The sequence below is a fragment of the Eptesicus fuscus genome, chromosome 6 (assembly GCF_027574615.1).
Source record: "Eptesicus fuscus isolate TK198812 chromosome 6, DD_ASM_mEF_20220401, whole genome shotgun sequence".
In the NCBI taxonomy this organism is placed as follows: Eukaryota; Metazoa; Chordata; class Mammalia; order Chiroptera; family Vespertilionidae; genus Eptesicus; species Eptesicus fuscus.
The window spans coordinates 50,259,456-50,275,671 of NC_072478.1; the positions used below are offsets into that span (position 1 = coordinate 50,259,456).

Sequence of the window (16,216 nt, forward strand, 5' to 3'; positions counted from 1 at the left end):
GCAACTGGGCTGATCAGGGGAAGGCACCAGCCCCATCACCCGCTGCTGCAGCCACTGCCAGTCACCACAGCCACCAAGGTGTTTTCACCAACACGACTCCAGTCCCTTCACCAAGAAAAAATGACAACTTTCTTTAGGATTTTCAAGATGTGTCTTTCTTAGGATATGCATTTCTTTCTTTCTTTCTTCCTTCCTTTCTTTCTTTCTTTCTTTCTTTCTCTCTTTCTCTCTCTCTCTCTCTCTCTCTCTACCTCTCTCTTTCTCTCTCTTTCTTTCTTTCTTTCTTTCTTTCTTTCTTTCTTTCTCCTCGCCTAAGGATATGTTTCCATTGACTTTTAGAGAATGTGGAAGAGAGAGGGAAAGACAGAGAGAAACATCAAAGTGAGAAGAACACTTTGATTGGTTGCCTCCTGCATGAGCCCTGATCTGGGCCCCGGCCATGGAGGAGCCTGCAACCTAGGTACATGCCCTTGATCAGAATCAACCCAGACCCTGCTGTCGGCAGGCCGAGGCTCTATCCACTGAGTCAAATCGGCTAGGGCAGGATATGACATTTCTTAGTCCCTCCAGCAGTGGACCTTCATTTTTTTCTCCAGAAGTGTGGTGGAAAACCCTAGATCACCTTTTTGGATTCTTATTACCCAAGTTACTAAGAATATTACCAGTGGCATACAGGAAGCTTAGCCAATGTGCAGTCAGAAAAGGTGTTTCCTCTATAGTTCACACCAATCATGGGCTGTGCCCTGCCCAGGCCTAAAGCTTCTGGCCAAAGCTTTATGCCTGGGCAGGGGACCTCCAGCTCCCTGTGATCGCAGACACCGCCCATTGGGCAGGGGACCCCAGCTCCCTGCAATCCACCACAGGAGCAGACCCCCTCGCAGGAGCGGACCCCCAGTTCCCTGCGATCCATCACAGGCTCCCTGCTGGTGCCCAAGGCCGGAAAAGCCTCCGGCGGATGCTTTCCTGGTGGGCGTGGCTTGTGGGTGTAGCGAAGGTATGGTCAATTTGCATATTACTCTTTTATTAGGTAGGATTGGGTGAGTTGTGGAGTTTGTACTTTTTGAGGAGTTGGTCCATTTCATCTAAGTTGTCAAATTGATGCATGTGGAGTTGTCCATAGAATTTCCTTATTATCCTTTTGAAGTCTGCAGAGTCTATAGGATATTAGTATTTTGTATCTTTTCTCCCTTTCTTTGTCAGTCTTGCTAGAGGCTTGTCAATTCTATTGATCATTCCAAAAAACCAACTTTATTGTTTTTCTATCTTGAATTTCATCGATCTGATCCTATCTTCACTGCTTCCTTCCTTCTGCTTGCTTTCAGTTTGCTTTTCTCCTTTCTTTCTAGCTTCTTGAGGTGGGAGCTTAGATGATTGATTTTCAACTTCTCCTCTTTGCTAATGTAAGCATTTAGTGCTATTAATTTCCCTCTCAGGTAGAGTGGTGGTTTCCAGGGCTGGGGGGGTGAGGGAAATGGGGAGAAGTTGGTCAAAGGGTACAAACTTCCAGTTAGAAGATGAATAAGTTCTGGGGATCTAATGCACAGGAGGTGATAACAGTCAATACTGTATTATGCACTTGAAAGCTGCCAAGAGAGTAGACCTAAATGTTCTCACCACAAAAAAAGAAATGGTAATTATATGGATACTGTTGTAATAACCTGGCTATTACTAACAGGAAAGGAGTAAAGGGAGGACTAGATAATATAGCATTCCATTTATACAGCTTTGCTAATTTAACACTCTCCAAGTGTATTCCCTGCTGACTGCTGGGGGAAGGGATGGGGCAAAGGCAGCTTAGACACATGCCCAATAAGGTCTGAGTGACATGGGAAGGTGCTTACCTGTCTGTCAATCATACCTGGGAGCAAGTAATTGGCCAGAATAGGTATGGCCACTGCAAGGGTTTGAAACTGAATATTTAAACTTCTGAACAAAGAGAGTTCTCTCCTTTTGGCTCTTGGCTCTTGGCCTCTCCCTTGCTGCTTGCACCTGACCCCTGTGGCAGGGGGCGTGCTCCCCTGCATCCGTCCATGTGGCCCGTGGCCATGTGGACTCCACATAACGGACTAATGGACTTCAATTAGCCTGAATGTGGAACTGGACTCGGCTGCAACATGGAAAGGAAGCTCTGGGCTTGGCTTTGCTGAACCCACAGCTGCTCCTCTTTCAGGACTGGTTTAAGGGAAATGGGACATTGGAAACTGAGAAATATTTCTCTAAACAAATAAAGTCTTCTACCACACCTCATTCTCTCACGGGGAATTCTGAAAGCGCTTATTTCAGCGGCGCCCCAAGAACCCCACCAGCAACGGAGGATCCCATTCGTGTACTCCTCCGATAGCAATGTGCCTGTGACATGACGATGTTATGTAATGCTATGGTGGTGATCGTTTTACAGTATAGGAGAGTATTAAATCAACACATTGTACACTAACTAACACAGTGTTATATGCCAATCTCAACAAAGCTTGGGGGAAATTTCCCTTTCAGCACTGTTTTAGCTGCATGCCACAAAATATGATGTGCTATATTTGCATTTTCATTCAGTCGATATATTTTAAAAATTTTCCTTCAGACTTCCTCTTTGGCTCAGGTTATTTAGCAAATCATGAAACAAAATATGTGGTATTATGAAGGAAAACAATCATATTAAAATATAATAAAATATTACAAAATTTTAATTATAGTAATATGTGTGCTTTTTAAACTAATACATTAAATAACAAGAAATAGTGATGGGCCTACTAATAACTACAATTTTGAATGAGCATAAATGATAATTCGAGATGTCTGCAACTGTAACATGAAAATTTCTGTGATTTCTCTTGGTGACAAAGTTATAGATATTACAAAAACAAATGTGATTATTGCCTATATTCATAATGAAAGTAAATGATAATTTTTAATTAGAAGTTAGTAAAAACAATAATATAATATTTTTGTTCAAAGGACCTCATGAATTCTATCCACAAACCCTTTGGGGTCTGTGGGATACCTGTTAAAAACACCTGATTTAGAGGGTTTCACTCTGGTAATATGTTGACATTTTTCGTCTCCACCTTCCTTAGTCTGGCACTTCTTGTGAGATTATCTATGGTCTTATGACCTAACCCAGTGGTCGGCAAACCGCGGCTCGTGAGCCACATGCGGCTCTTTGGCCCCTTGAGTGTTCTAATGCCACTTCTTCAAAATAGACACGCCCAGGCCGAAAACCGACTTCTGCGCATGGGCCACGAAGTTTCAATCGCACTGTGCGTGCACGCCCACTCGTGGTATTTTGTGGAAGAGCCACACTCAAGGGGCCAAAGAGCCGCATGTGGCTTGCGAGCCGCAGTTTGCCAACCACTGACCTAACCAATGAGAATGAAAAACATTAAGGTCTAGGGACAGTTAATCCTCCACTTTTAACGAATACCAATCACTTAACACAAATAAATTAGCACTTTTATCTACCTGGATCCTGCTGTTTCCCCAGTCGGCTACAATGATGTTTCCATTTGAATCCACAGCTACCCCCGTTGGAGCATTAAACTGTCCATTTCCTTCTCCATTTGAGCCAAACTTCAGCATGAATTCTCCTTCCTGATTAAACACCTGTATAAATATTTTAAAATTATTTCATTTCAAATGAAAATAGTTGAGCCAACATTATGGATTTTAAAATATCTATCTGAGCAGGTTATTTATAACAAGACCTATAATTTAAGACATTCTTTTAAACAGATCTACAAACTAGACTCCCACTGCACTTGTGGTTTCCCAATTTACTGTATAAATCTGATTTATCATTTGTTAAATCAGTTCTTTTTTTTCCTAACTTTTATCTGGTTATTGATACTTAGGTGAAAAATACTTTCATTATAAATTATAAAATATATACAAATATAAGGTAGTATGAGAAAGTAGAGCTATAATTGTCAACAATATTATTCTTTCTGCCTTTAAATAAATAGCTAAATTTTAAGAATAAGCATTGTATTTCTAACAGGATAGATGATGATTCAAAGTTGGGTCAGAAAGTAGGAGCTTTTTGTTAGGCCAGATGCTTAGAATTTATTACCATTTTACTAAGTCAACATCACAAGAAAGAATAGGCTGGATTTCACAATTATAACAGGGAAAAGTGTGTGTGTGTGTGTGTGTGTGTGTGAGAGAGAGAGAGAGAGAGAGAGAGAGAGAGAGAGAGAGAGAGAGAGAAGGTGAGTAATAAAAGGGCTTTTTAATATATTTTTTCAGAATATATTTTAGCTAAAATAGAGAGTTTATATGACCCTGAGACTACTGAGAGAAGGGAGGCTGACAGAATTGGGAACTAAACAGAACTCTTAAGCAAATTCTCTAACCTGATATGGGCAAGCAATGGGTTGTTGCGGTTAATTAAACATTCTTATTACTAGAGTGTGGCTGTATATGTATCAAATACAGATTACTGATTTTGAGAGAATATGTGTTTAATGATAAGACTATATAAGCATAATTTTATCTTGATGATTCAGAAGATACTTCATGGTTTTGAAATGTCTCCAGGATATTATTTTAAGCTTCCATTATTATGCAGTCTACCAGTGTGGAAATACTCATTAAAAATCCAAAGGTATTACCCCCAGGGCACCAAGAGAGTAAGGGTTCCTGAAATGTGAAACTGAGGAAGTTCACTACATCTAAGCGCAGATCTAATTTGAGGAAGATCTCAGGACCTCTTAGAGATTCTCCTGTCACCATCTCTGTGACCAGGAAATGGCTCTCTTTTACTTTCCTACCTTGAGAAAGTGAGATACTGCCATCTCTAAAGTCTAAACTTACTTTAAGATCTGAAAAAATAGTCTTGACCACTTCCTGAATTGCTTGCCAAGTAAGCAAGTTACCTCTTCGGTTCTTTGCAAAGGACATAGACAAGAACTAGCTTTTACTAAGATACCATGTTTTAAAAATCTCTCCTGACTCTTTTAACTCCTTTCACATAAAGCATTCCAGCTTCAAAGACCAATGGAAGTGTTAGTATGTTCATAAGAATGCAACTTATTATTCTCTGATCTGTCTCTTAGGTCCTACAAATAACCTTTTGTTGGTCTGTTTGCATCATCTCTGAGTCAGTATGTTTTCCTTGGCGTACTCCAAATGGCTCAGGTGCTTCTGCTTTGTCTTGGAAAGATGGAGAATGCCAAATCTAGTCTTACTTGTTTTGCCACAAAAAGAAAATATATAATGAAGATAGGTAAAGAATGAACCAGACCACTTGTTAGACCTGACCTATAGGTATAACTTTTATATTTATCAAGAGATGTGACCTGAATCCAGAACTATTGCTAACTGCTCTGTGTTATATGGGAAACAAACAAACAAAGAACTCCAGCTATCCATAAAAGCTAAGGGCAACGGCTATCAAAGAGAAGAGAAAAAAAAAGAGAGACCGGGCCCGACGGACCAGTGTGGCTCAGTGGTTGAGTGTGGACCTATGAACCATGAGGTCATAGTTCGATTCCCAGTCAGGGTACATGCCCAGGTTGTAGGCTCAATTCCCAGTGGGGGGCATGCAGAAAGCAGCCAATCAATGATACTCTCTCATCATTGATGTTTCTATCTCTTTCTCCCTCTCCCTTCCTCTCTGAAATCAATAAAACTATACTAAAGAAGAAGAAGAAGGAGAAGAAGAAGAAGAAGAAGAAGAAAAAGAAGAAGAAGGAGAAGAAGAGGGAGAAGGAAAAGAAGGAAGATGTACTATATTATTTGGGGAACAGGAGTGGGCAATGTTTTCTTTGGAACATCAGTTGGGTGAAAACATTCTAAGAAGTATGAAATATGCTATATGAATGTACGCTAAGGCTATTTCCCTCCCCAAATCTTTTGTTGTAGCAGAGTTCTAATATCTAATTTTGTTTGAAAGGCCTTATGATGCAGAAAATAGAAAAAGTAGTTTTGTTTTAATTATTGAATAGCCATGAAATATTAAGTTTCAGAAAGTTCTACCTCTTGAAGTTCAAGCAATTGCTTTTTCAAATTTAATTTCCAAGTTGTCTCCATGTACATAATTTCAAATTAAGAAACTTATTGCCACCATATTTTGTTCAATTTTCTGTCTCTCCAAGGTGTGTATGTCCAAATTAAAACCTGCATCTTTAAGGAGAAGCAAAAATCTGCTCTTTTAGGTTAACTCCTTTAGGTCCTATGTATATATGTGAACATTACATTGTTTTCTCCCAGACAGGTTTCTCAATCAAAGCAGTTAAAAGGTAACAACAATTGATGTGTTTATAGTACCTTGACAGAATGGTTATGGAAATCTGTAACAATAATTTCATTATTGCTATTTACAGCTGCAAAATGGGGACCTGCAATAAAGATGAAAAAAATATGAGATGACCATAACAACAAAAAATGATTATGACAACATAGCAGTTGTGAAACAATATATTACTTAGTTATTTAAGAAAGAACAAAGACGGTGAGCCTCGGTTCTTGAAAGATAATTCAGCCAGACCTCTGGCTCCAGATAACATGGAATCTCTATCAACCTACACCTGTGACTGTCTATGCTGACTCCTTCCAGATCCAGCTAAGAGTTCCAGCAGCCCTAATGAGAATGGATGAGCAGTAAGCATCAGAATTCATTCTCCGAACCACCATCTGAACGTCACATCTGCCAGCTTGCCTGAGTACGTGTTAGTCATTTTAGGGTCTTCTATTCCCACTGAGGGAAGGCATGGTAACTCTCAGCATGGAGGAAAAAGGACTCCAACATATAAGATTTTTTATAAAGTAGAGCAGAAAACCCACATTCTATAATTTTGGGTGACATTCAGAATCTGGCAGAACTGGAGACAAAGCACAAAGAAAGATTATGCAAATTAAGGTTAAGTGCCAAAAACATCCTTGCAAGAAGGAAACTTAGTAAACTGCTTTCAGCCTCTTCCCGCAGATATGAGAAACTAAGTAAGCTTGTGACTGCAAAGTGGTGAACCAAAGAGAGAAATTAAAGAGACTGCCATTCCCATACGAGGCAAATACTCTGGACACCTGCTCTGTTATAATCACCTTTTAAAAAGATGGAAAAATTCTCATTCAGAGGCACTTTAAATAAAGCTACAGCTAGGTGGAGACAGGAGTTACTCCACTGTTCCTAAATACATTCTTATTTTAAAATATTTTATTGTAAAATATATATTTTATTTACTTCTAGCAGTCGACGATTAGACTTCTGAATTGTGAAGTGCCACCAATCAAAACCACGCATGGATGACAGTTCAACTTACTGTGGGGGACATCAGTGAGAGGCATCAAACCATGCTTTTTGCTTAGATTTCATCCCCAGTATCTTTCCAAAAGCCAGAAAACATACTGGGGGTGAGGCGTCTTCAACATGCTCCAACTTCATGCAAATGTGAGCAGAAGAGGCATAAAAAAGGGGGTTTACATATTACCATCGAGTGTACCTGCAAACTGTCTGTCCCCATTTCCTCGGCTACCAAACCTGGTGACTATTTTCCCGTTTGGCTGGAAGATAAACACGCAGCACGCCTTGTTATCCACCACGATGATGTGCCCGTTGCGGTCCACAGAAACTCCTTTGGGCCCCATCAGCTTTCCCGATCCGATTTTTGTCTGTTAGAAGCAAGTACAGCAGAGAGGATTAAAACACTATACAGAACATGAAGGCAGACATTTTTCCTGGTAAACCTTCACTTAAATGTTCAAGCAGTAGACCCAGGGACTCATGTCACAATGCTCTCTGTCCTGGAAAGTTGTCTTTGTCACATCTATTATCTGCTATTGATATTTATTTGAAATCCTTGTTTTTTAAAAGGGATCACTACCAAAAACGTTCTGGAATCGCCTTAACTGGGGGTCACAGTTCCCTTCTAAAGAGGCAGTGTGGCACCCTGGCCAGTTTGGCCTATTTTACAAGTTTCACCTTAAACTCAACCAATGTAAAACCAAATTTATCTTCTTCATTTCCACCATTAAAAAAATGAAAAGAATCCCCAATCTAGCACTTCCTGATTTTCTAATTCCTTTGACACCACAGTTCATCCAGTTAACCAGGATCAAAATTTCACAGCAAAATTCATTCATTCTTTCATCAGTTTGAACCTCGGTTTTCTCATCTGTAAAATGGCAACTATATTATTTACTTCCTGGGTCATGCAGATTCTGAAGGATAAAGGACAATGTCAACCACAGCATATGGCATAAGGATAATCTCCTTCTCCCTCATCCTACTCAGCTGGTATCATAGCTGACCGACAGGATGATCTTCTTTCCTAACAAAGACATGAAGATATGGGCAAAAGAAAGAGTATGAAAAGAAGGATGGGGATTAGACTTTGTATAATCTTTAATTCTTGGAAGTTTATAAATAACTGAGATTCAGAACTGATCTCTTTAGAATAAAGACATGCATTTACCTAGGAAGGAAACAATGGCATACTGGCAAGGGAATGTCGTATAAATTTGATTCTGATTCTGCATCTAGCCCAAAGATCAAAGACACTATCACAAAATAGCTTACAAAGAAATTGTGTACTTTCTTTCATGTATGAGTAGAAGATATGTCCGTAGAGATCAAGAGAAGACTCTGATTATTAAAACAAGAATATTATTAGAACCTAATGTTATGAACACTAGTTGTTACTTAGAATGACCCAGGCATATAATAATACCAAGTGGATGATAATTTTGTAGCTTAAAAACAGAAAGTAAAGGATTATTGCCATACTATCATGAAGTTAAGAACTAGTTAGTGCAGATCTAAAAGAAAAAATTTAAATGTTGAACCAAAACCTCTTTTCCTTCCACTTCCCTTCAATCCTAGTTTAGCTGTATTAGATTCTACCAAGTGAAATAAGAATGATAGCATTTGACCTGACAATGTGTCTCCCATCTTAAACAGAATAGTAAGTAAAGATGTTTTAGATCTATCATAAACAAAAGGGGTTGGGGATGGTATACTGAAACGACACCATGTCCATTCCCAAATCCTCTAGGGGGCATAAGTGTTCTTCAGTGTTTATTCTAATTATTATCAATAGTATTCCAACCATGAGAATCCAATTCTTCCAGGAGAGTGTCTATTACATATAGAATACTGAACCACTGAGTAAAAATGTTTAATTCTGGAAACCCTTCTCTCTTCTGTTTTAATATAGTAGATGTAAAATATTCTAATATAATAGATATAAAACTCTTATTTCAATACCTAACTTAGTGTATTTAATTCTGAATTTAAAAAGACAGTTTATGGATTTGCTCGAGTATGAAACAAAAACTATGGGTTGTCTCCAAATTAGATAGATATTTTCAAGAGGTCACTGAATAGCTTTTATTCTATTGTCATATTTGGGTATGGCATACTGCAAATACAATTATGAAAACACAAAAGGAGGGAAGTTAGAGATATAGAAAGGCAAGAGACCTTTCTGTGTACATGGCCATCATACAAAGCCATTACATTACTAGTGGGGCAAAAAAATCAAGGGCAATTGAAGACTTGTGTGCAATATGGTAGAATTAAAACAATAGCTTTTAATTTTCCTAGGTTGCAAAGATGCTGCCCCACACAAGTAGAGGCTCCAATCTGAAGATTAATAACCTATTTAATAAAAATGCTATGACTGTAGTGATCTAACAACTTTAAGAAGGAAAATATAAGTTCTCCAATGGAGACCAGTGGGTGAACGTCGTGCAACCTTCAGGATTCAGCTGGATTGTGAAGAGCACCAGCTCTGAACATTTAGACGAGGAAGGGATGGCCACCAGGGGCTGGCACGAGGCCATGAGACCCAAATCATGGCCAACTGAACAGACTTCAGGTTTTGGACAAGGTTCCTAAAAGCATCGGTGAGGAACGCTCCTTTGATGCCTATTTCATATGAGGCACATATAAGATCCAGAAATAAAACCTCATGTAATCCATAACCAAATCCCAAATGCAAAATGGAAGTATGAGGCGATCAGGGCTCAAGGAAGTTACATAATTGGCCAAAAGCCAAACAGTTAATAAGCCCCAGAGGTGGGATACCAATGGGTTAAAGTGCATGTTGTCAACTGAAAAAGAAGCCTCTAGAAGGCCGGTCGGGGGACAGAGATGGCATGGAGCACATGGCTTTCAAAAACACCTTTGACAAAGTGTCTCATAATCTTCTTGTGAACAGCGCGGAAAATGGGCTGGGTGATCATACTCTTTGATGGCACCTTAGGGGAGAGAATTCTGTTATCAGCAGAGAGCTCTTTAAGGTGACTTGCCGAAGAAACAGAAATGATGCCGGGAGCAGATATGTCAAATGATGGCATCCCTCAAAGGGCAGCTCAATTTGTATTTTCTCCATGAAGCCAGCCTTCATTTTCTTTTCTTTCCAGTTCTTATACTCTATACTTTAACACTCTATTTGTAGATTGTACCAAACGTTGTTATGTCCGAATAAAGGCTGACAGAAATTTTTTTTTGTTTGTTATTTCTTGTGTATTGGCCTTTTTTTCTTGTGTATGGGGCTTGTATATTTCTAAAAGGTAGGGACTATGTCTTACAATTCTGTTTCTCACATCTATCTATCACAGGTCTGGGAAAGTAGAAGGAACTTCATCAATGACAACGTGTAGGTTATTTTGGAAAATATAAATTGCCTCTTACTAACCCTTAAACCTAGTATATAAACAAAAATTGACTGGGTAACCTAACTGCTTTATAAAATGAAGCCACTTGTAGGATACATAGGAGTAGATTTATTACAATATCATTGTTACTCGGACTTCATAAAACTTAGTTGTAAAACAGTCAAGATGACTTTGTATATGAAGAACTATTGAATATTTTATTGGATCTCAGAAAGGAAAAAAGACAATTTCATTTTATATTTCCCATTCCTTCTCTCTACTGTTTAGTGGTTAATCAGTAGTGAATCTTACCTTGAACTTCCCATCTGAAGAGAAAATGCTAACCCATTTATTATCGTAATCTGCAATAATGATGTCCCCACTGGGATGCACAGCCACGCCTGTGGGCCGCTGCAGCTGCCCAGGGGAGCGTCCTCGAATGCCAAAGCGACTTTTGAATTGGCCATCGTTGGAGAATATCTGTAAAACAAATTACAGTCATCGGGATGAGAATTCGCACAGAAATGAGTGAAGAAGAAACAGGCCAGAAACTCTGTCATCTGCACTGCAGGTCAGAACTTGCAAGTTCCATTTGAAGAAAAGTCTATGCACACATTATAAGCTTCCCTTGTAATGTACCAAGTACCTCAAGTCTTAAGAAGGAAAATATACAACTGTGCCTATGTTATCACCATCAGGGGTCATAGGTATACAATCAGGGGCCGTACCTGCACACACTGGTTGTTACTGTCTGCAATTAATATCTTCCCACTGGTAGACGCAGCTACCCCTTGAAGATTTGTAAACTCTCCTTTATTTCTTCCTTTGGTGCCTAAAAATAAATGATAAAATGACATCAATTAAGCAACAGAGAATTAGATTTCTCAATTCCAGCAAGAGGATACTTCAGGTGTCCATAGGTAACCTGAGAATACATTATTTTTAAATTATACTTTTAAAAAAGAGAAAAAAATCCCCATCTCCATGACCTAATCCATCAGCTACTAAATGTCTCTTCCAGACCAAGCAAATCTTCACAAAATATTCTTTTAGGCAAATGCCAATCTTCTCTTATGAAGTTGTAGTTTATGATTAAAATAGTCTTACTAGTAAGGCAAAAGTAAAAATAAACACTAACATTAATAAGACAAAAGACAAAAATAAAAACTAACATTATAATTGAGGATATGCAATAGGAGAGAGCCTTATTTTAGAGCTCTGCCCAAATCCCACCCTCTCACTCAGCAGCTCTTAGAAGAAACCTAGACATTTGACTTTCAGTGCTTTCTTGCATGCACCCCTACTAGGGATCGAGCCCACAACCCAGGCATGTGCCCTGACTAGGAATCCAACCAGCAACCTCTTGGTTCCTGGGTTGACACTTAACCACTGAGCCACACCGGCCAGGCTAACACTCTTTTTAAATGGTGTGTTGGTACCTGCCGGTGGGGGGCAGGGTAAGGGGTTGTCCTTGAAGGAGGTATGTGCCAGTTTTTGTTGTTTTTTATATATATATATATTTTATTGATTTCAGAGAGGAAGGGAGAGGGAGAGAGAGCTAGAAACATCATTGATGGGAGACAATAATTGATGGGCTGCCTCCTGCACAGTCCCTACTGGGGATCGAGCCCACGATCTGGGCATGTGCCCTTGACTGGAATCGAACCCAGGACCCTTCAGTCCCCAGACGGATGCTCTATCCACTGAGCCAAACCAGCTAGGGCTGGTACTAGTTTTTGGTAATTCCCTCTGATGGTTCAATAACAGATGGTTAATGATACAGGAAAACTGAAGGACTAGGACAAGAAACAATTATTCTAAAATGCTCAGTTTAAAAGGTAGTAGGGGTAAGGGCAGGATCTCTCAAGAACAAAAACTTAACTTAGGAAAAATTTTGATAAACAGCCCTGGCTGGTGTGGCTCAGTTGGTTGAGCATCACCCCATGCACCAAATAGTTGCCAGTTTGATGCCCAGGTTTTGGGCTTGGTCCCCAGAGGGGGGCATGCAGAAGGCAGCTGATCAATGTTTCTCTCTCACATCGATGTTTCTCTCTCCCTCCCTCTTTCATCCTCTCTCTATAAAATGAAGGAAAACATATATTTTTTTTAAAAACAACTTGGATAAAGAAAAGCATGGACGTTAGCAAGATGAGGAACTGAGGCTCAAGTAAAGAAACACAATAAAAAAGTAAGAGTCCTACAACTGCATTGGAATAGAAACAGGCTGTTGTTCTAGGTCCTGGTTTATGTAAAGTTGGGGTGCACACTGGTTTAGAGGGCGAACAAGCCGGGGTAAGAAATATTGAAAATGGGGAGAAAATAAAAAGCACCTGAACAGACTAGACAATGAACATGGGTTTGCTTGCTCTCTGGTCCCACGAGGGGACAAAAACCTGCTGCTTCCCTCTCCCATTTCACCTTTTCTCCCTTCTCCACAGGACAAAGCCTACTCCACTGAGAGAAGACTGTAGGCAGCGGCAGTTGATATTTGAAAGAAAGAAAAAAATGGTGAGAATAGTGCTTTTTAGGAGTTAAGGGGTGCCTTACTCAGTCGAAGATATTTTTCTTCTGAAGATATAAAGGTGACGCTGGAGGAAGAAAAACACTAGCCCTTTTTTTTTTTTCTTTGCAGAAATAAGCACCTTTCGAGCCTCGGTATAAAGGAGAAACTTGGGAAGACATTTCGTTAGACTCCACATCAATATCATTCAGAACAAGGCAAAGAAAGACGCTGCCCAGTTTGAAACGAATGTGAGATGCTCAGTACCTGCCAGTACTGGGCCATGAGCGCAGTGGAACTGCCACGAAGGCCACGCTGCCAGGCCAGCACTCTTTCTCCAACCTGTACTGAGCTCCAAGGGATGTGCTGGCCCAGCTCTTATGCTTGGACTCAAGTTAACTAGAGCTTGAGTCTGTTGCCCGACACGTAAATAAAATCACAGGGTTGGAGGCACATACTGGTATGTTAGTAACTTATACATTTTTTTAAATATATTTTTTTATTGAGGTATTATATGTGTACATATCTTACCATTACCCCCCCACCCCACACCCACACATGCCCTCCCCGCCCAGAGTTTTGCATCCATTGTTTATGCTTATATGCATGCATACAAAAATATGGAACGCTTCACGAATTTGCGTGTCATCCTTGCGCAGGGGCCATGCTAATCTTCTCTGTATCGTTCCAATATTAGTATATGTGCTGCCGAAGCGAGCACTACTTATACATTTTTAAAAGAGCTACATGGAATAGGTATTGCCATTTTAATTTTATATTATTTGAAAAAATCTGTTTCCTTAAATTACATGGCTCAGTTTACAAGTAGCTGGAGTTGCATTACTGGTAATATCTCTTGATTCTTTTTTTTTTTTTTAAGTTGTTGGTTTTATTTTAAAATATGATTTTAGAAAGAGAGGGAGGAAACGTAGATCGGCTGCCTCCTGCACGCCCCCTACTGGGGATCCAGCAACCTTTTGGTGCACGGGAGGACACAGCCACATCTGCCAGGGCCAACCTCCTGATTCTAATGAGCACCTTTAGACTTGCCAGAATTATTGGTCATCATCTTTTTAAAACCTATATTTGTGTTTTTTAAGCACAGCAGGATCACAACATTACTCCCGAGGATTAAAGAAAACCAGCAGCATACTCTAGAGCAGGGGTGAGGAACATCTGGCCTGCAGGCACAGCCTTATCATTTGGTCTGGCCCTGCCAAGGCAACCGCAGGCGGGACTCAAAATTCAATAAATCTGGGAGCTTTTTCCATGGCAACATAACTTTTAAGTTGATAACGTTGTATGGCCTGCGAATGACGTTATAAATATTCAAATGGCCCTTGGCAGAAGAAAGGTTCCCCACCCCTGCTCTAGAGGGACAACTAAATCCTATTTTTTATTAGCAGTTAAACTAGGAAAATCCTGATGTTGAGTAATGATGCAGAACTACAGCATATTATCATTATACTGAAATGCCCACAGCCCAAGGGTTGATAAAGTGTCTTGAGACCAAAATAAAATGAACAAAAATCCCAGAAGTTAGAAATAATTTGGGTTCATGCTTTACTCTTCAAGATTTTTAGTAAATTCTATTTAGTCTGTAGAAAAATTCCCCCAAAGTATTCTAAGTATAAATGAAAATTAGTTCTTTCATAACAAATAAAAATGTAACACAAAACACAAGAAGTACTTATAAAATCTTGTCCTGCTACTTTGATATAAAAGATTTCATTTGATGGTTACATTTGGCTAGTAAAGCAAGTAACCCGAGTTTTAAAAATAATTATAAATAACCTGGCAACAATGCCATCGGAGAATGAAACTTGTTTTTCCCATATGTTAAACTATACTCACTTCCACCCATGCCTCCAGGAAAATTACAGAAGTAAGGCAACAAGGTAACAGGACCCTGGACTGAAATAGAGGATCAATAACTATAAGTCTCCCCCCGCCCCATGACTTAATGGGAAAATTCATGCTAAGTAAATCAAGATACTTAGAATGGGATAAAGCAAGAGATGAAAGTGAGCCAAATATAAGGTCTAACACGGGATCTTCAAGTAGGTGCTTAACAAATGTTTGTTGAGTGAGTAAGTGCCCGAATGAATTATTAATGACTGAGTAAATTACAACCCACATTAATTCATGGGAAAATGAAATGTTCCATAATACTTAAAGCACTTTCATATACTTTCTCTCATGCACGCCTTATAACCCCATGAGTTAACATGATAAATATTCTCTATCGGTCCATTTCAGAGATGCAAAATTGAAACTAGACATATCACAAAGGCAATAGAGACAGAGGGAAGACTAAAACCTGGGTTCTCCTGACCAGGAGATTAGGAGATTCACATAACACATTTTTTCTGATACGCACAGTGCTTCCTTCTAATTGGACTTTAGAATGCTAGGTTTCTGAGGTGAGTGCGGATAATTACCCTTTGGGTTCACAATAATCTAATCCTTTAGATTATTGCATTCCTTACCACACAGTATTTTCACTGTGTAACTGTCTCCCTCACTAAAATGTGAGCTCTCCTAGGGCAGGGGTAACATCTTTCCTATTGCACCCTACAACACAGCACTGTGCCTCACTAGGACTTGGTAAATATTATTGGCATCTTTTCCCACTTGACATGCAAGAACAGTTCCCAAGGATGAGATGCTCAAGGTGGGTGAGGGCAGGGTGCTACAATGACCTCAGATGCCAAATTAGTACCGTCTCCTTCCTCCAAGATTCCAGGGAGGGGAGGTGGTAGTTTGCGGAGGTGAGGCATGGGAAAGGGCGTAAAATGCCCTGTGTTCTGTAAAGCCTCTGAACTCACGCTAAGTGATTTTACATGGGGGAAAAAAAAAAAAAAAGCTCACTGCTCTAGAGTACAAATGAGTGCTTCGTTCACTTCCCATGTACTCACTAAGGTATGGTGTCTTCATTACATCATTTGAAACAATTCAACTGTAATTCTTTCACTCCCTCCCACGTCTTCTGGCTTCCCTTTTGTTCAGAGACTTTCTTTAATAGCTGACAAAACCAGCTGGTGGCTTCTAGTCAGCAAACTTGACACTGTAGGGGAAAATAATCTCAGTGTTTCAAGGAATCACCCTCAACAGATGCTCTAAGCTACT

The 16,216-nt window shown here is 39.7% G+C and overlaps 1 protein-coding gene and 1 non-coding gene across 2 annotated transcripts in view; both read right to left on the reverse strand.

Annotated features, from left to right (window-relative positions):
• The window catches only part of TRIM2 (tripartite motif containing 2), an 80,496-nt gene that overhangs the window by 7,560 nt on the left and 56,720 nt on the right, over positions 1 to 16,216 (reverse strand). The window contains exons 6-10 of the mRNA XM_054717679.1: positions 11,316 to 11,419; positions 10,900 to 11,067; positions 7,431 to 7,599; positions 6,259 to 6,329; positions 3,454 to 3,594 (exon numbers count right to left, since the gene is read on the reverse strand). Coding sequence (XP_054573654.1) covers positions 3,454 to 3,594; positions 6,259 to 6,329; positions 7,431 to 7,599; positions 10,900 to 11,067; positions 11,316 to 11,419 — 653 coding nt within the window. The remainder of the gene's footprint in view (positions 1 to 3,453; positions 3,595 to 6,258; positions 6,330 to 7,430; positions 7,600 to 10,899; positions 11,068 to 11,315; positions 11,420 to 16,216) is intronic.
• Positions 13,702 to 13,808, reverse strand: LOC129149609 (U6 spliceosomal RNA). The gene has a single exon (XR_008556484.1). It is a non-coding gene; the product is annotated as a U6 spliceosomal RNA (small nuclear RNA).